Source organism: Osmerus mordax, chromosome 26, assembly GCF_038355195.1.
Source record: "Osmerus mordax isolate fOsmMor3 chromosome 26, fOsmMor3.pri, whole genome shotgun sequence".
In the NCBI taxonomy this organism is placed as follows: domain Eukaryota; kingdom Metazoa; phylum Chordata; class Actinopteri; order Osmeriformes; family Osmeridae; genus Osmerus; species Osmerus mordax.
The window spans coordinates 5,660,463-5,683,180 of NC_090075.1; the positions used below are offsets into that span (position 1 = coordinate 5,660,463).

Below are 22,718 nucleotides of genomic sequence, written 5' to 3' on the forward strand. Positions count from 1 at the left end.
GAACTGGGATCCGTTTGGTGACTGGGCTGGGCCCTGGCCGTGATACCAGGGGCAGACGCCTCCAGAGAGCCCAGGGAAATGGTTATCCCTGGGCTCTGTGTCAGTCTGGCTGCCGTCCGGGAAAAGGCTCTACCACTCCCCCTTCCCCTCCTCTAATGTAGCTAAACGTGCTGACAGAGCCTCTTCCCCAGAAGACCCACTGGGAAGGGGCAGGCGATTAAACGGCGCTCCAAACCAACACTTGTGGGCTATTTAACTAACACAGATGTAATCCTCGATTTAGTAATGGGATTAGGGCTGACGTTAAAAGCTTAGCCTCTTTGCACCAGGGGCGTCGAACGTTTTGGCTCTCGTTTAAATCTCTCCCATTTGCATTTGACTTCTTACTCTGAGAGTATGGAAGCTTACTCTCAGAGCTGTTTGAACCAGCCCGCAGGTCCGACTGGTAGTTAGGACTGATGTGGGATTCTGGTCGCGTCTGGCGCTTTCTATCAAGCGTCCTGATTTGTATGCGTTTTAACTCTGGGATGTTGAGGTGAGATGATGGGGTTGGGGGATGGAGGGTTGCCAGGTTGGCTTCCCCCCCCCTCTCCCAGAGGGAGCCGTCCCAGCCGGAATGGAGACCTAGGGGATCTCCTCAACTCTACGTCACGAGACCCGGGGAGCGCGTCGTGATACGGTATCCCTCCTGAGGCTCGCCTGTGATTGGACGAGTCCCACCGAGTAGAACGACGAGTGTTCCCTCCTTCAGATCAACCTCGGAATCTTCAGATTCACAACTTTTGCCATGACTGAGGGCAGCTGATGGGAAATAGCCGAGGATACGACTGCTTGGTCTGCTCAGAAGCTGCTGCTTGTGTGCTGTGCTGGCAGCACCAGTAATTCTGTTATTTCTGGGCTGTCTGGGACAGTGTGCATCGCAGTGGGAGGAGGGATGGGCTGTACAAGGACAACCTGTTGCTGCGAGGCTGCACCGTCCGCAACACCGAGGAGGCCGTGGGGATCGTGATCTATGCAGGTAACCGCCGCCGTGACGCCAGCACAGACAGCCTCCACCATCATCCACCACACTCAACCTCTTCTATCATCCACCACACACACAACCCCCCCCCCCCTCTGGGAAGGTCATTTAGCAGACGCTCTTATCCAGAGCGACTTACAGTAAGTACAGGGACATTCCCCCCAAGGCAAGTAGGGTGAAGTGCCTTGCCCAAGGACACAACGTCATTTGCCACAGCCGGGAATCGACCCGGTAACCTTCAGATTACTAGCCCGACTCCCTAACCGCTCAGCCACCTGACTCCCTAACTCCCGGTTCCTCCCAGGTCACGAGACCAAAGCCATGCTGAACAACAACGGGCCGCGCTACAAGCGCAGCAAGCTGGAGAGGCAGATGAACGTGGACGTGTTCTGGTGTGTCATCATCCTGCTGATCATGTGCCTCCTGGCAGCCATCGGTAGGTGTGTCCACAGGTCGGAACGGCCTCTGGAAATTCGACTGAACTCGTTTGGGTCAAAACGTTCACAAGCATATGATCGTCTAAACGGGGGTTTGTTCCGAAGAAAATGTCATTGAATTGAAGTGTTGTGTCAAAAATATTTGCGTATTTATTTGGGATGCTTAGATAGGTTAGCCGATTTTGAGAGCTGAGAACTGTCTTTTTGCTTAGAGATTTTAATGCGCTTTACCACTGGGTAGTGTGCTTTAAAAACAGCAACATCACAGAGTTGTGTTCCCAATTGAATTTCATTGAATTTAAATAATACTTCAAATGTTTTCAAGCTATTTATTTGGGATGCTTTGGTTATTGTAGACTGGAGAGCTTCTGAATGTCTTCGAGCAACTTGGTGCTGTACCACTGTTTAAATCTTCTACTTATCAACAGTGAGGGTAGAATGACCTTGTTCTGCTGCTGTTCCAGGTCACGGGTTGTGGATGTTTCAATATGGCGATAAGAGGCCCGTGTTTGACGTTCTCAGTCCTGAGGGAACCGACTTATCGCCCGCCCTGTCGGCCATCTATCTCTTCCTCACCATGATCATCGTATTTCAGGTATGGAATGCCCGGGTCCCAGATTACCAGAACCAATGACGTAAAGATGCTTCCTGCAACAACAAAAAAACTACAAAAACATACATGAATATAATCATGTATTACCTTCACAGACTCTCTTATTTACTACAATTGATCTGGTTAGGACTCCTGCTCTATAAGCCCAGACAGCAGGCCCTAGATACCAAAAACCACATAGGATGTGCAACCACATTTCCTGTGTATCTCCCACCTCGCAGTCTTGTTTACCGTCCGCCTGCCCGTTCCCCCTCTCCAGGTGCTGATCCCCATCTCGCTGTTCGTGTCCATCGAGATCGTGAAGATCTGCCAGGTGTTCTTCATCCACCAGGACGTGGACCTGTACGACGAGGAGACCGACTCGCAGCTGCAGTGCCGGGCACTGAACATCACCGAGGACCTGGGCCAGATGCAGTACATCTTCTCAGACAAGACCGGCACGCTGACCGAGAACAAGATGGTGTTCCGCCGCTGCACGGTGGCCGGGGTGGAGTACTCCCACGACGCCAACGGTACGAGGGCCGGAGGATGGCTCAAGGGGTTAGAGCGCTGTGCTGTGGGTCAACAGGTCGCAGGTTCAAAGCCACGCGCAGCACGTGGCTTCGGATGAAAGCGTGAGATGAAGGGATGCTGCTTTTGAGAGAGGCCGGAGGGCAAGGGTGGGACACGTCGGGCGGTGCTCTGTTTAGCGATGTGTTCATCTGTTTATACTACGGAATTTGACTGTAGAATCTGTTTATACATGACCGTGTGGGATGGGAAGTGGTGTGTGTGTGTGTGTGTGTGTGTGCACGCGCATCATGAATTGATTTTTCTTTGTGTGTGTGTGTGTACGTGCATGTGTGTGTGTGTGTGTGTGTGTCCCTCCCCTTCCAGCTCGGAGACTAGCCATGTACCAGGAGCTGGACTCTGAGGAGGAGGAGTGTGTGTCCCACGGTGGCACCCTGTCCAGACGCGACAGCGTCACTAGCCACCAGAGCGCCAAGGTGGTGCTGCGCTCCCAGAGCACCAAGTCCCATCGCCGGACGGGCAGCCGGGCTGAGGCCAAGCGGGCCAGCATCCTGTCCAAGCACACGGCCTTCAGCAGCCCCATGGTCGGTCCCGGCCTGCCGGCCCCGGCACCAGCACACCCTGCTGTCTGCTGGGGGTCCTGTCTGTTTACCTGTCTGTCTGGTTGTTTACCTGTCTGGCTGGTTGTTTACCTGTCTGGCTGGTTGTTTACCTGGCTGGCTGGCTGTTTACCTGTTTGGCTGTCTGTCTGGCTGTCTACCTGTCTGGCTGGCTGGCTGTCTATCTGGCTGTCTACCTGTCTGGCTGGCTGGCTGTTTACCTGTCTGTCTGTTTACCTGTCTCTGGCTGTTTACCTGTCTGGCTGTTTACCTGTCTGGCTGTTTACCTGTCTGGCTGTTTACCTGACTGTCTGTCTACCTGTCTGTCTGTCTGACTAGCTGTTTACCTGTCTGTCTGTTTGGCTAGCTGTTTTTGTCTGCCTGGTTAGTTTGCCTGTTCGTCCGGCTGGGTGTTTGTTTATCTTTTTCTCTGCCTGCGTGTCTGTCTTTCTGTTTCTCTGTCTGTCGGTCCCAGGGTCTGACCTGTGTGCTCTGTGTCCTGCAGGAGAAGGACATCACACCTGACCCTCAGCTCCTGGACAAGGTCAACGAAGGCGGCAGCCAGATGGACTTCATGCGTTTCCACAGCCAGCCTCTCTCCCAGCTGCCCTCCGACCTCAGCGACATCAATGACTTCTTCATCGCTCTCACCATCTGCAACACAGTGGTGGTGTCGTCCCCCAACCAGCCCAGGCAGAAGGTGAAACCCTCTACACGTGCTTGCTTTCCCTGCCCCCCCCCCTCTCCTCATCCACCCATCTCTCCTCTCCTCCACGCCTCCCTGTCTCCATCCCTCACCCCCTCCAATCCTGCCCTCCATCCCTCCTCTCGTCCCCTCCTCCATTTTTCACCCCTTCCAATCTTGTCCTCCATCCCTCCGCCCCTCTCCCTCTCCATCCCTCAACCCCATTCCTCACTCCATTCCTCCACACCCTCAATCTTCCCTTACCTCTCAGCCCCTAACCCTCCTCGACCCCTTCCCTCCTTCACCCACCCTCACCCCAGTTACCATGTCGACCGATAAACCATGTGTGCCCCACTGCCATGACTCTCCTGGGAGAGACACGGAGGCCCCAACCTGGCAGCCCACCGCTCCATGCAGCCAGCAGCTGTGTTGGTTGTGTGGGCAGAGCAGAGGGAGGTGTAATGCATAAGACCTATGACAATATTGCATCAGTAGGGGGAAAAACGGCAAGTTTTTCCGGTTTGCAGTGATTTTTAGTGTTCATAAATCTGGATGAAGGTGGTGTGTCTGTCTGTGTGTCTTTTCAGTGTGTGTTTGTCTGTCTGGTTGGTTGGGTGTGTGTTTGTGTTGGTTCCTGGAAGCCTAGGTGTGGTCCTAGTGTCAGGGTTGGGTAACATCCTGCCCAGCTGTGCAGCCCAGCTCCTGTCCTATCTCCGTGCCAAACCCCTTCCCATCGAACACCTTTATATCTCGACTGCGTCACTGATGGGTTTCTGTGTGGAGGTTCCAAGTTTTTCTGTTTCCTGAACTTTCTTACGCGCGTCCACGAAACAATGAAGTTTTTACTTGCAAGAAGGCTCTTGGGGATGCCAAGGACGTCACAAAGCATTTCAAAAAATAAGGAAACACTTTAAAAAGAATGTGAGTGGAAACAGGTCTGTTTAATGCAGCTGGCTTAGATGCTGTACCTTGACATTATCATTCTCACCTCTTTCTAGTGTTTCCCCAGTCCCTTTTTGTAACTGCCTGTGTTTTATTATTTTTGTTGTGTGCCCTTGTGCATAAGCCAGCTGAATGATTAATATCTTGAGTTCTGCTGCCGGGGTCCTCAGAGAGCTCCAGAGTAAAGACCCACCTCGGAGTAAAGAGTTAAGGGGTCTCCAGTCAGGAGGTGTGCTGGCTGGTCTGGAGCCCAGGAGTTAAGGGGTCTCCAGTCAGGAGGTGTGCTGGCTGGTCTGGAGCCCAGGAGTTAAGGGGTCTCCAGTCAGGAGGTGTGCTGGCTGGTCTGGAGCCCAGGAGTTAAGGGGTCTCCAGTCAGGAGGTGTGCTGGCTGGTCTGGAGCCCAGGAGTTAAGGGGTCTCCAGTCAGGAGGTGTGCTGGCTGGTCTGGAGCCCAGGAGACTGGGCCACATTCCCAGGCGTGAAAGAACGCCTGGGCTGGAAACGCAGACCAGGAACCACCTCCTAGGTGTGACCTGAGGAGTCTCGCGGAGGGGAGGCACTGGGAGAAGAGTAGATAAACGATGACGGTATTCGCGTGTCAGGTCTATCGCGGTATGATGCGGAGATGAACGACCTTGGGGACTATGTAGGCGGGATGCGGCGGGTGGCGTTTCTCTCCCTCCGCAGATCGTGCCGGGGCAGTACGGCCGACACACCTGGGTGTCGACGTTCTCTGGGTTTCTGGCGTGGTTCCGGAAGGTTGGGTTTTGAACCCTCTCTCTCTCTCCCTCCCCCCCCCCCACCCCCCCTCCTGTAGGTGAGGATGAGGTTCGAGCTGAAGAGTCCGGTGAAGACCATCGAGGACTTCATCAAGCGCTTCACCCCCAGCCGGCTCACCTCCTCCAACAGCAGCAGCTCCTCCAGCCTGCTGGCCGAGCGCTCCGCCCGCAGGGCCGTGTCGGGCGCCATGCCCTCGCCCTCCTCGGAGAGCACGCTCACCAAGCTGGACGAGGGGGAGGGGGGGGAGGGCGGCGGCGGCGGCGAAGGGCCGGACGCCAACGCCTTCAGCCCCGCCCCCCCCTCCTACGACGCCAAACCGGCGCCCATCGAGGAGGGCGAGCTTCGCTACGAGGCGGAGTCTCCGGATGAGGCGGCGCTGGTGTACGCGGCGAGGGCCTACAAGTGCTCCCTGGTTGGCCGGCTGCCGGATCAGGTGACCGTGGAGCTGCCTCACCTGGGGAAGCTGAGCTTTGAGCTGCTGCACACGCTGGGCTTTGACGCCACCAGGAAGCGCATGTCGGTGGTGGTGCGCCACCCGCTGACCAATCAGATCACCGTCTACACCAAGGGAGCCGACTCAGTCATCATGGACCTGATAAGGCCTCCATCTACAGGTAGGCCGGGGGAGAGAGAAAGACACACACAGAGACACACCCTTACACACACACACACATACACACGGCAACATTTGGTTCCCAAGGTTCAGAAATACATCTTTTTCATAAACAAATAACACACAATTAATTATTGGAGTATTGCCCCGCTCCAGATATTAAAATGTGGTTGGATGTGTCACTAAAACTCCGATGTCAGTTATGAGCTTGAGCATAAATACCTGCGGCTCTGAAATCCTGAGCTGGGAAGGCTGTAAAGATAGACCGTGGTGTAGGTTGGGTTCCTGGATGATGGGGGTATTTTCAGGCGAGAGGTGATAACATCAAAGTCCCAGAAGAGTACGAACCCACTACGATCATGCTGTTAACAGGGCTGTGTGTGTGTCCTGAGTCCAGACTGTGTGTGGACCAGCCTGCTGTCTTCCGACTTAATCCTCCAGTAGGATTGATGAATCTTGGCACAGGACCAGAAAGGCTACAAATCACTGGCTGTAATCCAGGCTCGGCCAGGGAGCGAACACCCTAACAAATGGAGGAGATTTTCAGCAGCACTGGTCAATCCCCTGTGATTAATTGCTTTCAATTATGGATAGCTCCGTTTTTGCGGAAGAAAGGCTGTTGTCACATCGTGATGATAACCCCCGTGTGTGTGTGTGTGTGTGTGTGTGTGTGTGTGTGTGTGTGTGTGTGTGTGTGTGTGTGTGTGTGTGTGTGTGTGTGTGTGTGTGTGTGTGTGTGTGTGTGTGTGTGTGTGTGTGTGTGTGTGTGTGTGTGTGTGTGTGTGTGTGTGTGTGTGTGTGTGTGTGTGTGTGTGTGTGTGTGTGTGTGTGTGTGTGTGTGTGTGTGTGTGTGTGTGTGTGTGTGTGTGTGTGTGTGTGTGTGTGTGTGTGTGTGTGTGTGTGTGAGTTTCTCCACGCTGAAACCCCCCTCCCTCTGTCAGCGGAGCTGGGAGTGGAGGCCTAATGACGGAAAGGTGGAGGGGTCGTTAGTTTTCCAGGCCTGCAAAGAGCCATGGAGGCCCTCTGCCGTACTGCTGTGTATCAGTACTGCTGTGTATCAGGCCCCCGTCGCCTGGCCAGCAGGGCCCAGCCCGGACGCCTCGCTGCCCCGCTGGGTGAAGGACGGCTGCGGGAACGACCAAAAACAACTCGGTCATGGAAATCACCTTTCCTCCATTTTTGGAGCACATCCAGTACAGTTGTAGGGGGGGGGGGGGGGGGGGTTACAAAGGGTTTTATTTCACGACCGCGTCCTGGAACGAGGTGGTTCCAGAAGTGCAGTGGAAAGACGGGGGCGTCCAACAGGAAAGCAGCGGGTTCAGAACACCCTGCCGTTGTGACGGGGAAAGGTGCTGGTTCACGCTCAAGGACGCGTTCAACATCACTCTCCGCTGCATTCCATGACGAGGTTCAGATTGTAGCTCTCAGCAGCTTGATGGTGTGATGGCATGCAGCCGAATGGAAACATTCAAACATGGCGTCACGTTGTGTGGATTATGTGCTTCCTCCTGCCGTCGGGTTCGGGCTGTTTTTGATTGAATATGTTCTTTTCGAACTTCACTATGGAGACCCGAGTTCATCTCAGTCGCAAAGAAATACAACCCTGAATGACTTGAAGCTCTCTCCTCGAACAGTCTTTTTTTTTTTTTTTTAAGCGTATATCAGAAGAAAAAACTTGCCCAGGTTGTTTTGACGTCTGAGAGCAGTCGGACCCCAGTGAAATAATTCGGAATTAAAATGTGATTTACAATATGGATTTTTCCATTACTAGAACTCGGCAGCGCGTTCCTGCGTTTTGGTACCTGGCTGAATCTTCATCATCTTAAGTGTCCTCTGCACAGGGCTGTCTAAAGCAGTGTCGCAGGACGTTATGATTTAGACTTAGGAAATGGCTCAACTTTACCAAAATATAAAACTTGCAGTGTTGTATCTTACTTGAATGGAGAGTGTGAGAGAGAGAGAGAGAGAGAGAGAGAGACTGGGAGGTTAGAGCTGTTTTGGGACATTGTCCCCAGCCCCAACCCCAGCTCCAGCCCAGGCCCAAACGTTTCATAATTCCAGGCTTTCAGTGCTGTGTCCTCCCTGCAGGCTGGGTGTGTCCAGTGGAGCCCCCCTCGCTACAATGGCTCCTTTCAGGCAGCCAGTGGGGAGGGCCACCGCGTCACTCTAATAACACTGCGTGTGGAGGGGGAACGGCCACAAGACACCCAAGTGACAAACTACCCTTTTGTCACAATGTAACTTCAGCCCAAAGCCAGGCCAGGCCAGGCTTTAAAGAGCAGGGAAAACACAGTCCCTTACATCTGCTGCACTCCCAATTTATTTTATCCATTATCATCCAGGGGGGGATTTAAACCTGCGACCTGCAGGTCTGCAGTCAAATGCTCTGCCACCGAGCTACACCCATCCTCAAGGTTGCCAATCCGTCCTCAAGCGAGACGTGCGTCTCGATCGAACGTCTCGATCGAACGTCTCGATCGAACGACTCGTATCGGATGAGGACTTGTTGTCACGCTTGTTGAAACTTCCTGCTGAAATATCTTAGTTTGTTCTAGCTGAATGCTCTGCATGCTGTCCTATCTGTGTGGGATGACTAACATGCAGTGCTGCGCTAAGACACCAGCCTGTGGGTTTGTTTTGGTGTGAAGGACAGATGGCTCTCATGTGCCTCGTGCGAGAACTGACAGGGAAAGAGCTGCTAAGTCATTCAGGATTAGAACATGGCCTCCCAGAACAAGATGGAATCCTCCCTTTTTGAATTTAATTTAATTTACTCCCCCGTTTTTTTTTGGTGTGTTTCCAGATGATTCCAAAGGAAAGCGCCAAAGAAAGATTCTCTACAAGACCCAGAACTACCTGAACCTCTACGCGGCCGACGGGCTACGCACACTGTGCATCGCAAAAAAGGTAACACTTACCGGAGAAAACGACAACACTCCCACACACACACACACCACGGCCCCCCCGCTACACACGCAGCACATTGCCATCCAGCACCATCCGTTTTCAAACCTGAAACTCGACCGTGACGTGTCACTGAGCCGGCCGCGGGGAAAACTTTCCCGAAAGCCTTGTTCTGGCAGGCTTTGGGGTGGCGCGGCACAGACCGCGCCGTGATTCCGTGAGTGACATTGCGTGGTGACACAGTCGAAGGCCGGGCCGTTTTCCCAGCCTGTCAACTCACGCTCTCGACACCTCCGAGGCTCGTGAGATCGTTGAGCTTCCCTTGTGTACGGCGCGTCCTGGTGTGATGAAACCCTTCCTCAAGGTCTCGCTCGCTCCCACCTGCCTCTGGTTTGTTTACCTCCCCTTGCCCAGTAAGGAGGGAAAAACCTTGTTTTTGAGCTCAGAGTTCACATCAAGATTTAAAAAAAATGTAAGAAAACTAAATTTGGGATTTTACGCTCTGTGTTGTTGTGTGTGTGTGTGTGTGTGTGCTCGCGTCAGACTCTAACCAAGGAGGAGTATGCCGCCTGGTTGCGGCGCCACCTAGAGGCCGAGACGGCCCTCCAGGGCCGAGAAGAGCTGCTGTTTGACTCGGCCCTGCGCCTGGAGACCAACCTCCATCTCCTGGGTAAACGCACACCTCGACACCGCCCCGCCACCAGCAGCGAAAGAATCCAGACGTTTTGTCTACAATTCAGTGTTTCTTTTTTGGGGGTTTAAAGAGAATTTAGAATGCGTTTTTGTTTCGTTTTTTTGGGGGGGGAATGTGTAAGGGTCCCTGTGAGGGTCATGTGGGAAGTAAACAAAGCGGGCGTGTGACGATGCAGGTGCGACAGGCATCGAGGACCGTCTTCAGGACGGCGTACCGGAGACCATCGCCTCCCTGCGCAAGGCCGGACTCCAAATCTGGGTGCTGACGGGGGACAAACAGGAAACGGCCGTCAACATCGCCTACGCCTGCAAGCTGCTGGAACCCGAGGAGGAGATCATCACTCTGAACGCCGACTCCCAGGTGAGGCCCCCGCGGGCGGTTCTGGCTGGCTCTGCCCCTAGTCCGCTGCCCTCTACTGGCCCCCATGTAGAGAGATGGATGGAGGGAGCGCTGAGAGCGATTGATGGATCGTTTCTGGGCCTTTTTCTCTGTGAAGGAGAAGGGATTTGGATGCTGTTCAACACCTCGGCGAACGCTCTCTCCTGGCTAATTATTTTTGGCTCGCGGAGGAGAAAGTTATGTGATTGGGTCAGGCGTGGCAGTGAGTTCTGGCTTGGTCTGGTACCAGGGTCTGGATGCCAGATGTGTTGAGGGATAGACCGGTGCTGGATACTGACAGTGTCCTCTCCTCCGGCCCTGCCCCCCTATCCCCCCCCCCTCCCTGACTGTGTGTCTGTAAATCACGCGCCTTCTGTGAAAGTTAGATAGAAACAGCCTGACCCTCTCTTTCTCTGTCTTTTTCTCTCCCTGACTATTTCCTTATTTTCCCTCTCTCCTCCTCTCTCTTTGTCTCCTCTTCACCTCTCTCTTTTTCTCTCCAACTCCCTCCTCTCCAATTCTGTCTCTTCTGTTTTCCCTGTCTCTCCTCCTCTCCTCTTCACCCCTCTCTACTCCTCCTCCCTAACTCTCCCTCTTCTCCAATTCTCTGTCTCTCACCCTCACCACCCCCACCCCCTCTCTCTCTCCTTCAGGAGGCCTGTGCTGCGCTGCTCGAGGAGAGCCTCCACTACATCCAGGCCAAGTTCCTGTGCCCCTCCCCGGAGCAGGCGGCCGGGGCCTTCCAGCACGACTTCCCCCTCTTCGACCTCTCCCCTCCTCCCTCCTCCTCCTCCTCCGCCGCCTCCTCCCAGGCCGCGCCCGTCCTGGTGCACCGCCTGGGGCTGGTGATCGACGGACGCACGCTGGCCTACGCGCTGGACTGCAGCCTGGAGGACAAGTTCCTGGCCGTGGCCCGGAGCTGCCGCTCGGTGCTGTGTTGTCGCTCCACGCCGCTGCAGAAGAGCATGGTGGTCCAGTTGGTTCGGAACAAGCTGAAGGTCATGACCCTGGCCATAGGTGGGTGAAGTGCCGTCCTTGTCTGGCTTTTTAAATGATCAGGTTTGTTTTGTGGCCTCTCTCACACCGTCTCGGTGAGATTGTCTTTGTCGAAGCCCATAAGAATGTGATTGGTGAATTAGTCACACCAGCAGGTGACTGGCTGGGCATGCGCTAGGTCGATTCGTCACATCAGCAGGGGATTGGTCGATTCGTCACATCAGCAGGCGATTGGTCGATTAGCCCCGTCAGCAGGTGATTGGCTCGTCATGTGGGGAGACCGGGGCAGCTGTAAGTGATCGCTGCAGTTTTCTTTGAGAAAACCCCAGCTCCTCACCTCCTAAAACACTGTGGCAGGTGATTCCCGGAAAACAACCCAACTGATGGATGGAATGCCTCGAAAGCGGCTCAAACCCCGAAGTGTAGCGTACCCCCCCCACCCCCCCCCCCCACATCACTCCTCGCTTATTCCCCCGCAGGAGAGGGGCTTCACGGCTGTGAAATATGCTAGCGTGCAGCGTGTTGGCAGCCAATACCAGGCAGAGACCTTCTGACAGACTGCTCCCTACCTCCAGCAGCTCACCATCACAAGACCTCCATCCATAACCCCCTTCGCCCCCCCCCCCCCCCCGTACGACAGCAGTTTCCACTGGTGCCAAAACTATTTTGCTTTATTAGGGGGGGGGGGTCCACCATCGGACCTACCCACAATAACGATAATAAAACACCCAGATATATATATATATAGGCTGTGTTTGTGACCCCCCCCCCCCCCCCCCCCTCTGATGGAGAGGACTTTCTGTTTACGCAGAGGTGTGTTTTGGGGAAGGGTGTGCCGTCGGGATGAAGGTGGTGTTCTGCGGGGACCGCTACGACTCACTGTGGTCTTGTCTGTTCACTGTGTGTGTGTGTTGTTTTGTTTGCCGCTGCGCTCGGCTAGCTCACGTTTCTGCCTGCTGAGCGCTTTCCTGCCTCTGCTGTGTTAGCAGTTAGGTGGAGTGACTTAGTGGTGAGGGATGGGGAGCTTTGCACCCTTTACTGAATCTCTCCCTTTCTTTTCTTTTCATTCCCACTCTGCTTCCCTATTTCCCTCTCTCTCCACCCTCTCTCTATCTCTCTCTCTCTCTTTCTCGTGAGACCTCCTCTTCCCACCCCCCTCTCTTTCTCTCTCTCTCTCTCTCTCTCTCCACTTCCCCCTTCCCCCCACCCCTCTTTCCCTCCACTCTCCCTCTCTTTCTCATCTCTCTCTCCACCTCTCCCTCCTTCTCGCTCTCTTTTCTCTCTATCTGTACCTCTCTCTGCTCTCCCCACATTAATCTCAGGTGATGGGGCTAATGATGTCAGCATGATCCAGGTGGCAGATGTGGGCGTGGGCATCTCGGGACAGGAGGGCATGCAGGTAAGGAGAAACATGGGAGGGGCCTGGGAGGGAGGGAGGGGTGGTGTAGGAGCAGGGTTGGGGTGATTTAGAGGGGACTATAAAATATATAAGTGAGTAAGTGAGTGGATGGGGGGGTGAGGGCCTACAGGGGGTTGAGGACAGAGGAGGGAGGATGGAGGGAGGATGGAGGGAGGATGGGATGTACAGTAATAGGCCTGGGGAAGCGAAGGATGACATTTAAAAGGGAGATCCAGTCAGAGGAGGGGTAATGGTAAATGGCTGGGTTAACTGGGTGGTTTCCTGTAATGCACTCTACATCCCCACTCATTAACCACACCAGGTACTGTCCTTTGGGCTCTGAGGAACAGTCTGCCGTGTGTGTGTTTGTCATATGTGTGTGTGTGTGTGCATGTGTGAGTTTGTCTGTGTGTGCGAGTGAGAGATGTGCATGAACTTAGAGTGCAACTGTGCACCGCGTTCCGGGAAGGTGACCGGGCATAGCAACGACATAGCAACGGAGGGAGCCGTCCAATTAACCTGCAGGCAGGGCTCTGTGGGCGGCACGCAGCACCTCACATCTGTTTAAAGACTCCATATCCTGTCTCTGCGCCGCCCGCCAGATTAATCATTGTTAATAAAATTTGGTCTTAATGAGAAGACAGTCACTCCTCTAGAGCCCGCGGTTTGCTGAGGTGGGCTTTTCTCCGCTCGCGGCGAACGAGGCGCTGTGATTAACTGGCCTTCTCTCTAGTCGGTACCGGTTCCCCCGCGTGGTCGTTTAAGCTCGGTTATTAGGGGCGCAGCAGAAATTAAATTACTGTACAATGAGGCAGCTGCTGTTATTTTGACAGTCGTGAGGCCTTCCAGAAGGTTCCTGGTGTCTCAGGGATTTGTGTGTGTGTGTGGGGGGGGGGGTTCTGTGTCTCTCTGACTTCTTCTGGTCGTGTTTGTATTCGACTATGGCGCTCGGCTTGCCCGGCGCGGCTCTGAGGAGAGGGAGTCTTTCAGGGGATGTTTAGATCATTTCAGGAAGCGTTTTAGTCTAGAAGAAGCAGCTGATTTGTCATGCTCCCACAGCAGGAGTTAGTGTGGGGAAGGGCTGTGTGCCTAGTAACGTGTGTGTGTGTGTGTGTGTGTGTGGGCAATAGTGTGTGTCAGCACTTTGAAGTGTGTGTGTGTGCTCACTTATACATGTTTTTTCACCCGACACTTCCTCCTTCCCCCCCCCCCCCCCTCCCCCTCCTCCACCAGGCTGTCATGGCCAGCGACTTCTCCCTCCCACGTTTCCAGTACCTGCAGAAGCTGCTGTTGGTCCACGGACATTGGTGTTACTCCCGGCTGGCCAACATGATCCTCTACTTCTTCTACAAGAATGCAGTGAGTGTCTGTTTCCCGAGGCCTGGTCTGCAACGGGACTGTGGCGGGAAGTCATTGGGCTAGAATAGATGATGATGGTTCTAGGATGACTGACCTGAGGGGGTTACATGTAGGTTAAACCTCATGTTGTCACCCTGACTCCTTTCCCTTTCATCTTTAGTCCTACACGGAGGTCACCCCAAATAACAAACCCAAAAATTGGAAGAGGTTTCTTTCCTTCCTGCTTTGATCTGTGCTAATATTTTCCATCAATATTTTCAATGTCCTCCATCAGAGCTCTTTACTTAGTGGCCGGCGCGGCCCCCTGTTTGTGTGTCCCGTGTTGGAATCCGTTGGATTAAAGCGTGCCTCAGTCTGGGAGCTGCTGTCTGGTCTGTCGGACGGCCATCCTGTGTGGCCTGGGGCTATGAGATTCCCCCGCGTTTGTTTACCTGAGAACAGCTGCAGATGCTCACTTGGCTCATTCTCTATCTCTCTGCCTCCTCCTTTCCCTCCCTTTTCCGCTCTCTCTCTCTCTCTCTCTCTCTCTCTCTCTCTCTCTCTCTCTCTCTTCACCTTTCACCTTTTCTGCCTCTGTCTTCTATCTCCCTCTTTCCATCTTTCTCTCCCTTCTCCCCTCCCTTTCTCTCTGTCTCTCACTCCTCTCTCCCTCTCCATGTCCCTCTCTCTCCCTCCCTCCCTCCCTCTCTCTGTCTCTCACTCCCCCTCTCTCTCACTCCCCATCTCTCTCTCTGTCTGTGTCTCTCTCCCTCTCTTCACAGATGTTCGTGGCCCTGGTCTTCTGGTATCAGTTCTACTGTGGCTTCTCCGGCTCAGCCATGATCGACCAGTGGTATCTCATCTTCTTCAACCTGATGTTCTCGGCGTTCCCCCAGCTGGTCACGGGCACGCTGGACAAGGACGTGTCGTCCCAGACGCTCCAGGAACTACCTCAGCTCTACATGAACGGACAGAACTCAGAGGTGCACACACACACACACACTCACCTGTGCTCTCAGCCCATCTTTTAAGAGGTACGAAAGCGTATTGGGGTTTCATGGAGGGGAGGTTGTGTGTAGAGCACGCAGCGCCGGGAGAGAAGCTACGTCCCAGCTGTAGCCTCTGTAGCGGCTGATCCTACAGGGAGTTTGACATCCGAGGAAGGCATGGCTCTGTTTTCTAAAACTCAATCAACCGCTGAGCCGAATCACCCTACACGGAACAATTAAACAGTTAGGGCTGATCTGGGCCCTCTGCGACTCTTCAGAGGACATTTATGATTATTGTTCACGGACCATAACTTCATATAGGTCCATTATGAGGACGTCCTAACCGGCGGACTGTTTTCTGGTACAGGCACAAGGGAGCAGTGGTTTGTGATGCTCAAAGTTAAGGCTTTGGTTGGATCTGTGTTTCAGGAATACAAGCCATACATGTTCTGGATGAACATGATCGATGCCTTCTACCAAAGCCTCATCTGTTTCTTCATCCCTTACTTTGTGAGTGTTTTTCTGGTTTCGATTTGCGTTTTGGATATTCAGTTATATTGTTTCGTTGCCGAGCCTGATTGTGGTCTCTCTTTGTGTCTCTGGCGTTGTTTGGTCTCCCTGTGTTTCTCCCTCTCTGTCTCTCCCTCCTCCCTCTCCCTTCTCTCCTTCTCTTGTCCCTCTCTCTCTACTCCCCCTTTCCCTGCTCTTCCCCATTCCTTTCCCTGTTTACCCCCTCTCCTCCCTCCCTCCATCCCCCACCCTCCTCCAGGCCTACGCTGACTCCGAGGTGGATCTGCTGACGTGGGGGACCCCCATCACCACGCTGGCCCTGTTCACCATACTGCTGCACCTGGGCGTGGAGACCAAGACCTGGGTGAGGACCCCGCCAGCCCACACACGCTCATTCAGTACTAATTGACTGTGCGCTCGAGTTCCGGAATCAATCGACTTGAGAAATCCGATAAAGAAGCTTGCGGCTGGATGAGGCCCTGGTTCAGGAGAGGCTCCCCTGACTTAAGCGGAAACGTTTTAGCTACAAAGAAAAAGGGGGAATTTGCGGTAACTGAACCAAAGCTTGTGAGGTTTAGTTGCTGCAGCTTTTTGGGGGATTAAAAATAATCCTTTTCCTCGGTCCTGGCAGTAGAGAAACTCCCTCTCCCAGAATCCCCCTCTCCTGCAGCCTCCGACCAGCCCCCTGGCTGAGTGTCTGCACCAGCCCGAGGCTTGACAAGGCAGTAGGTGTTTCCGCGCGTCTAGCTGAGTATATCAAACCAGAAGACACTGCGGCACCCGAGGCCATCTATCACCGCGGCGACTATCCCCGCCTGTGCTCAACGTGTCGACGCTGCGTTCCCCCTACGAGGCAGCGCCACGCACAGCCGCCAAAATAAAGCTTTATTTAGTTGGGTGTCCCACGAGTCGGTTCCCAGGTGTGCGTGCCTCCCCTAGCGTCCGAGATGGGCGGCTTGCGAGCCGTTTTAAAACGGATGACCCTGGACTGGATTAAAGCCTTTTCCATTACGCCGGAAGGCTGTAAATTTGGTTTACCTGACAGCTTTCGTACATGAAAAATGGCCCACGATGTCCTCTTGTGCAGGGCAGAGAGGAAGCCCATACTCCCAGTTAGCCGTGGCAACGCTGGAGAGCAAATGTTCAGCTGGCAGTTCCAGTACCGCCTGCCTGGCCAGGAAAATAAAGTCTGTTGACTGGGACAGGCTTGTGAAAGTCATTCAAAAGGTATGGGAGGTAGGGAGGGGGTGCGAGGGAACACTGTGTACCCCCCCCCCCTTCAGAGAAACATACCACCTGCCCCCCCACCAGAGAGAGAGAGAGACCCCTCAGTCGTCATCCCCACCTCCCTTTAATTGGTGACACACTAATGGACGTTTCTCCGCGTTGTGAATGTTTTCGGTCCGTGGCCACCGGCGGTGTGGTGAGTCAGCAGAGTCAGGTGGCTGTGAGTCACTGTGCCCCTCTCTCCCTCCCTGCAGACGTGGATGAACTGGCTGTCCATCGGCTTCAGCGTGGCCCTGTTCTTCGCCGTGTCGCTGTGCTACAATGCCTCCTGCCCCTCCTGCTACTCCCCGTCCAACCCCTACTGGACCATGCAGAGGCTGCTGGGAGAACCGCTCTTCTACCTGCTGTGTGTCGTCACTCCTGTGGCCGCTCTGCTGCCCAGGTGAAGTGTGTGTGTGTGTGTGTGTGTGTAGTGTGTTTGTCTGTCTGAATGTCTGTCTACCTCTGCATGTTTGTATACTGTGTGTGCGTGCGTGTGTTTGTCTTGGAGTGAGTGCAAGTTTTTCTGTGTGTGTTACAGCATTCTCAGAGCAGGGTTATGTTGTCATAAGAGTCCTGGGTTATTTCTGTTTTCATTACCAGATGCTTTTATGTTTATTCCAGTGAAATGGTATTCACATCCCCAGATAGAGCTGCCAGGAAGTATGTCCTGATGTCTCACTCCCACGTTATCTTCCAGATACTTCTACAGGGCGTGTCAGGGCTCGCTGTTCCCCAGCCAGGTCCAGGTTGGCCGGCAGCTGGATCGCCTCCCAGCCGAGACACGCCGGAACATTCTCAGCCTGAGCGGCTTAGCCGTGGGCGCCCGCTACGCCCTCCGACCCTCCCTCTTCCCCTTCCCTGGCGACTCCTTCCCTAAAGACTGCGGCCTCGGAGGCCAGGACGGCCTCGGCTGTTCCAAGAGCCCCCTGGAGGAGAGGCCGTTGAGGCCGCAAGGGAAGGCCCCCAGCGGCCTGGCAGGGCTCAGAGACAACGACCTCAGCCTCACCGATCCCTTCACCCTGGCCTCCACAGAGACCGACACTCTCCCGTACACCAAGGAGGCCCCGAGGCCCGCCGAGCACCACCGCTCCCCGGCTAAACACGCGGCCAGCGACGTGGACGCCAGTCTGGACCTCTCCCGCCTTAGTCTGTCCAGCTGGATCACCTCCACGCCTCTGCTCAGCCCGGCAGAGAGCGTCCAGCTCACGGCGCCCCCTGCTGGGGGGAGGCAGAGCGCCACCTACAGGAGGGACTGCGAGGGGAGGCCGGGGGCCGACCACGCGGTGCTGGAGCCAGGCCCACGGGCCTCACACGGCCCCAGGGACTCGCTCCAAACCAGCTTACTATGATGGCTCACCATTTGTACTATGTTACACGAACCATCTGATTTGCACGATAGCTTTATTGAATTTTTTATATTTTTTTGGAGATATTTTATAAAGTTATAAAAGATTTGTAGGTACTCAACGTTTGTATTTTAGATGTATAAAGTGAAGCAGAGTTAGTCGCTCTGACTGGGGAGATTATCAAACTGGACGGTCGCTTTTTGGGAGTTGGAACTCTGCAGGGGTATTAGAAAGATGTCTTGCAAATTGCAGAGGATTTCTGCTTCCAGCTAAAGCAGACCAAAGGCATTCCATTTCCAGCTTGTATAGATATATTTTGAAGTCTCTCTCTTTCTCTTTGCATATCTCTCTTTCTCTCTCTTATAGAGAGAGTACAGTTATTTCCATGTGTCTTTGATGGGAGAAGGAATCTGTGTACAACTGCACAATGTTTATTCCTTGAGCCAGGTCTGGGAGTGAATCCATTCATCTATGTCCAGATTCACAGTGACCTTGCTCTCCGAACGATCAATCCTTTTCAATGTGCCTTTTATGCTCCAACCCAGGCTAGCCTCAACGCTGTGGCGCGTTTGTTCGGAAGATTCCACGTGCCTTTTATTTCACACCAACTGTTACTGGAAGCTTCCCTGTGGTTCTGGTGAGAGACATGGGTCCGTTTTGTTCTGTGTTCAAGCCTCCTCGACACCAGTTTCTGGAGGACGGCGTCGGAGCAGGACTTATCGAGGTTTTTGCCATTACTTGAAACTGTATGACACGCGGGCTTTGTTGAGGCGCTTCGCTTCAAAGCACATTTAGGTCTCAACACAGGCCTTTTCGTTTTATATAACCGTGTGAATGTCACTCAGTTCCTTGAATTTGGCCGTTTTCACCTCTTTATGGCTCCGCTGACCTTAAGTGCATTCCATGAAGTATTTATATAAGCTACAGTCTTTACGGTAGAAGCAGTAATGTTGTAGCAGTACAAAACGTAGTTCTTCTCATCTGGTTCTCCTCACTTTCCTCCTGTGCTGTTTCTATGGAGACGTGTAGTCCTTTACAAAGCCAAGTGATGTAGTCCTTGTGAGTGACCCCTAAGATGCCTCGTGAGTTACTGTACTGAGCACAGCGAGGTCTCACTTCCGTGTTCAAGTCTTCACTCCTTTACACAGTGTACGTGGGTGTGCACGTGTGTGTTTGTGTGCGTGTATGTGTGTGTTGAGGGTCAGCTGAAGGTTCACACACTGCAGTAGAACTGTAAGTTGTAATAATACGTTTTTCGTTTTGATTTTTGTTTTGTTTTTTACACACATCTCAACCAATACACACTTTACTCGTGTACCAAATCCAGCATTCCAAAGTACCTAGAGAGTGTGACCTTTGACTTATGATTGTTAAGTTTGTTGTTTTTCTGCTACCCACTGCTCCTTCCCAGATAGAATCCAAAGTTGCACTATGGAATTTTCTGGCGATTTGGCAGCCAATGAAAAAACGGCCTGACCGTGAGTAACATGAGCAACATTCTATGCAAGAGCATTCCAAGTACCTTGAGCAGATGGCTTCAAAAGGATCATGTCTAAAATATCAATGCAAGTTCTCTGTTTCTAGTGTGTACTTACTCTGAATTTAAGCAGCCAAGTTTGTTACATATTCTTCTCTTTCCTACCAAAGATTCTGGATATATATCCTATCTCAAATCGTATACTGTTGTTATTTTAATGATGTTCAGTTACAAAAGTAATTGTTTCTAACTATGCACTCACATTGGTGTTTTTTAGTTTAGGTAAAGGAAACCATGTTCAGCCATACCATGATGCTTACAGTTATCCAGGGGAAAATAATAAAAAGTGCTTTTTCCAAAAACTTAAGGGTTGTACCAAGCAGTGCCTGTAAAGCCTTTCAGCTGGTTATGTTATGATGCTATATTGTCCAAATCGGTTCTGACAGTATCATCTCTTGAAGTGTTCGATGGACCAACTGTTATCCAGTCCATCGGTGTATTTCCTAAACGGTAACGTTCCTCAACACTGGAAAAGGTATTCCTCATTAAAGACTTTGATACTTACCATCACCAAGATAACACTAAGATAATTCAGCTGCACATTGATAAGGATTTTAAATCCATCTCTTTTGTATTTTCTTTTTTTGTATAAAAAAAAAAATGGTCGCCAGGTTTCACAGTGTAGGTCTCCAGTATAACATCCATGTTTTGATGGATGTGTTGCTGTTATCGGCTGCTGTCTCCTCTCTTCTCTTTGCTGTTGAACATACAGAACACTCTAGAACCAAACCAGGCCTCAATTCCTGCTGCCTTCCGGCACAGAGCTCTCCTAGTTGTGAGCCCTCTTCTCTAGCACCCCGTCTCCCTCTCTCAGTACTTGACCCTGGGACACCTCCTGGTTTGTTGTTTCGTTCCTGTCACATGGTGGCTGTCATAGTTGTCGGTTAGTTTGATGTGTCACACCATTTGTTTGAGAGTTTCCTGTTTTTTTTTCACCACCAACAACGTTGTTGCGGTGTTTTGTTATTATGGGATGTACTGTTTACGGTGCCGTTGCTGATTCACGGACTTCTCCAGCTGTTCTTTCTGTCTGTCTGATGTGGTGTTCGGGCAATGCCTACTTAATGCCGTTTTTAGTTCTGATGCGTCTGAAATATTTAATAAATTTAAACTGATTTGGAAAAAGAGAACATCTGTGTATAATCCTTTTTTATGTGCAAAATAAAACTGAAACCCTGAGCTGAATAAAAGTCATTTGATAACTCGATACTTGCATGTTTGAATGACATCGCGACCGGTGTATTGAGGAACCAAACCTAACCCCCTTCCGTGCTGACCTATGGAGGAGCAGCTGGGAGTGTAACCCCGGGAGACGGATGTTGCTGTGCATCTGGACTGAGGGGGGCATATGGTCATCCCTGTCCCAGAGGAGTCCTGGTGGCAGGAGGACTGCGTGTGCATCTCTGTGTTTGCCCATACACACAACCCAGGTCCCTGGAGGGGTCCTGCTGCCCCCTCCCTTGTCACCTCTGTTCAACTCCAGCGGTCAGACAAGGCTTGATGTTGTCCCATAAGCACAGAAGGCACTGCTGTCTCCCTGCAGACTGCCTCCCTGCAGACTGCGAGTCCCTGCCATAGGTTCAAAGTTTGTAGCTGAGTTGGTAACCGCACAACTGTCTGTCTTGTGTGCTTGCTTGTAAACAGCAGGGTTTTCATTCAACGGAAAAAGAAAGGGGGAAAAAAATCAATGTAATTACTACACCAACATCACAGTAACATTGTTAGCCTATATGTGGAGTTGGTCAATCGAGTGCTCAATATTTGACGTGCTGGCCGCTCGTTGTGAAAGCTTTATCATCACGTTTACTGAAGGAGTTCCCTAGCCTGATTGTGCTCTCCATCCCTCTCCCCCGTCTCTCTTCCCCTGCCTCGGCACGTCTCTCCTCTGAGACCTGGCGGGCGGGCGGGGAGGAGGCGATGGGCCTTTACAAGATGAATGATCTTTGGCCTGTTGTTGCAGAGGTTTGCTTTAGCTGTGTGAGCGGAGCATCTGTGGTCCCTCGCCAGGTGAAGCTGTTATTAATGAATTTCTTTTAAGGCGCAGCGAGGGAGATGGGACGGAGGCGGCAGTGCTGATGCCGCCGTTACTCCGCCCTTACCCTGGGATCGGCAAATTACTGACCGTCACTGCACTTTTCAAAAGCAAGTTCCTCATCTTAACACAGAGATAATGATGACTAGTCCGCCCTTGCGCGATGCTCTCTCTATCTCTTTCAGCGCCCTGCCGCCGAGGTCGTATACGCAGACAGATTGATCAGCTGTTTTTTCTGCATAATATGGGCATCTTTTGCGACTTTGTAGTGCTTTTGTCTCTCGCTTTGTCTCTCTCTCTCTTTCTCGAAGTCTTTAGGGGTTCGTTGCTGCTCTCTAGAGTGATATGACCAGGAATAGGGTATGAAATTAATTGCCGTCACAAGCTTGTCCTATCTCTGTCCACGATGATATGTAGCAGGTGACTAATGTGATTGGACGACCTTCTTCTGTGAGGATGAATGGATCCGCTCCTCTCTCCTTTCATCGTCCTGATAACTTTTTTTGATTACCTGCGCCCGTGGGCCGAGATGAGGCTGGCGCAGCTGCAGTTATGGAGGTTATTTGCATGTTTTGCATGTGCGCCCGGTGGGCTCGCATCGTGAACCACCACGACCCTCTTCACTGTTCATAGTTTTAATAGGTGCAAATCAGAACGTTTCCAATCTTCTGAGCCACCTCATAAAAGTGTCTGCTTCGATGCGACTGCCACCGCGCCGTGTTACAGCCTCCTACCGACTAGTTTATGTGTTGGGCCGTCCCCAACTCAACAGAGGGTGTGGGGGAGACCGGAGAGTAATACTGGCCTCTGATTCACACCCGTGCAGAAGACGTGAGTCAGGCGTCAAGTCACTTTAGGCTCCAATTTGCAAATGAAAGAGCGGGGTTGGCCAGGGCCATCTGCCTCCATACCCAGAAGACATCGAGTGGCTCTGTCCTCCCAGAGTGACACGGTCGGTCCAAACCTCCCACACCTCTTCAGGTTTCACTCCCCCGCCCCCCCACCACCACACACACACACTTTTTATTAAGAATATTATATTTAACGACCAAATCCTCAGTTATCAAAAAGACGATGCCCCACCCACATTTGAAAACATACCTGTACCGTTGCATACTGCTGCCTGG

The 22,718-nt window shown here is 52.6% G+C and overlaps 1 protein-coding gene across 1 annotated transcript in view; it reads left to right on the forward strand.

Moving 5' to 3' along the window:
* Positions 1-20,681, forward strand: part of atp10a (ATPase phospholipid transporting 10A) — a 28,135-nt gene extending 7,454 nt beyond the window's left edge. The window contains exons 4-21 of the mRNA XM_067229636.1: positions 912-1,018; positions 1,326-1,457; positions 1,923-2,053; positions 2,331-2,583; positions 2,948-3,165; positions 3,686-3,880; positions 5,624-6,200; positions 9,003-9,106; positions 9,647-9,773; positions 9,973-10,157; positions 10,829-11,192; positions 12,494-12,570; positions 13,804-13,929; positions 14,691-14,891; positions 15,327-15,407; positions 15,667-15,771; positions 16,889-17,076; positions 17,374-20,681. Of these exons, the coding sequence (XP_067085737.1) occupies positions 912-1,018; positions 1,326-1,457; positions 1,923-2,053; positions 2,331-2,583; positions 2,948-3,165; positions 3,686-3,880; positions 5,624-6,200; positions 9,003-9,106; positions 9,647-9,773; positions 9,973-10,157; positions 10,829-11,192; positions 12,494-12,570; positions 13,804-13,929; positions 14,691-14,891; positions 15,327-15,407; positions 15,667-15,771; positions 16,889-17,076; positions 17,374-18,025 (3,823 nt within the window). The 3' untranslated portion in view covers positions 18,026-20,681. The remainder of the gene's footprint in view (positions 1-911; positions 1,019-1,325; positions 1,458-1,922; positions 2,054-2,330; positions 2,584-2,947; positions 3,166-3,685; positions 3,881-5,623; positions 6,201-9,002; positions 9,107-9,646; positions 9,774-9,972; positions 10,158-10,828; positions 11,193-12,493; positions 12,571-13,803; positions 13,930-14,690; positions 14,892-15,326; positions 15,408-15,666; positions 15,772-16,888; positions 17,077-17,373) is intronic.
* The last annotated feature ends 2,037 nt before the right edge of the window (positions 20,682-22,718 follow it).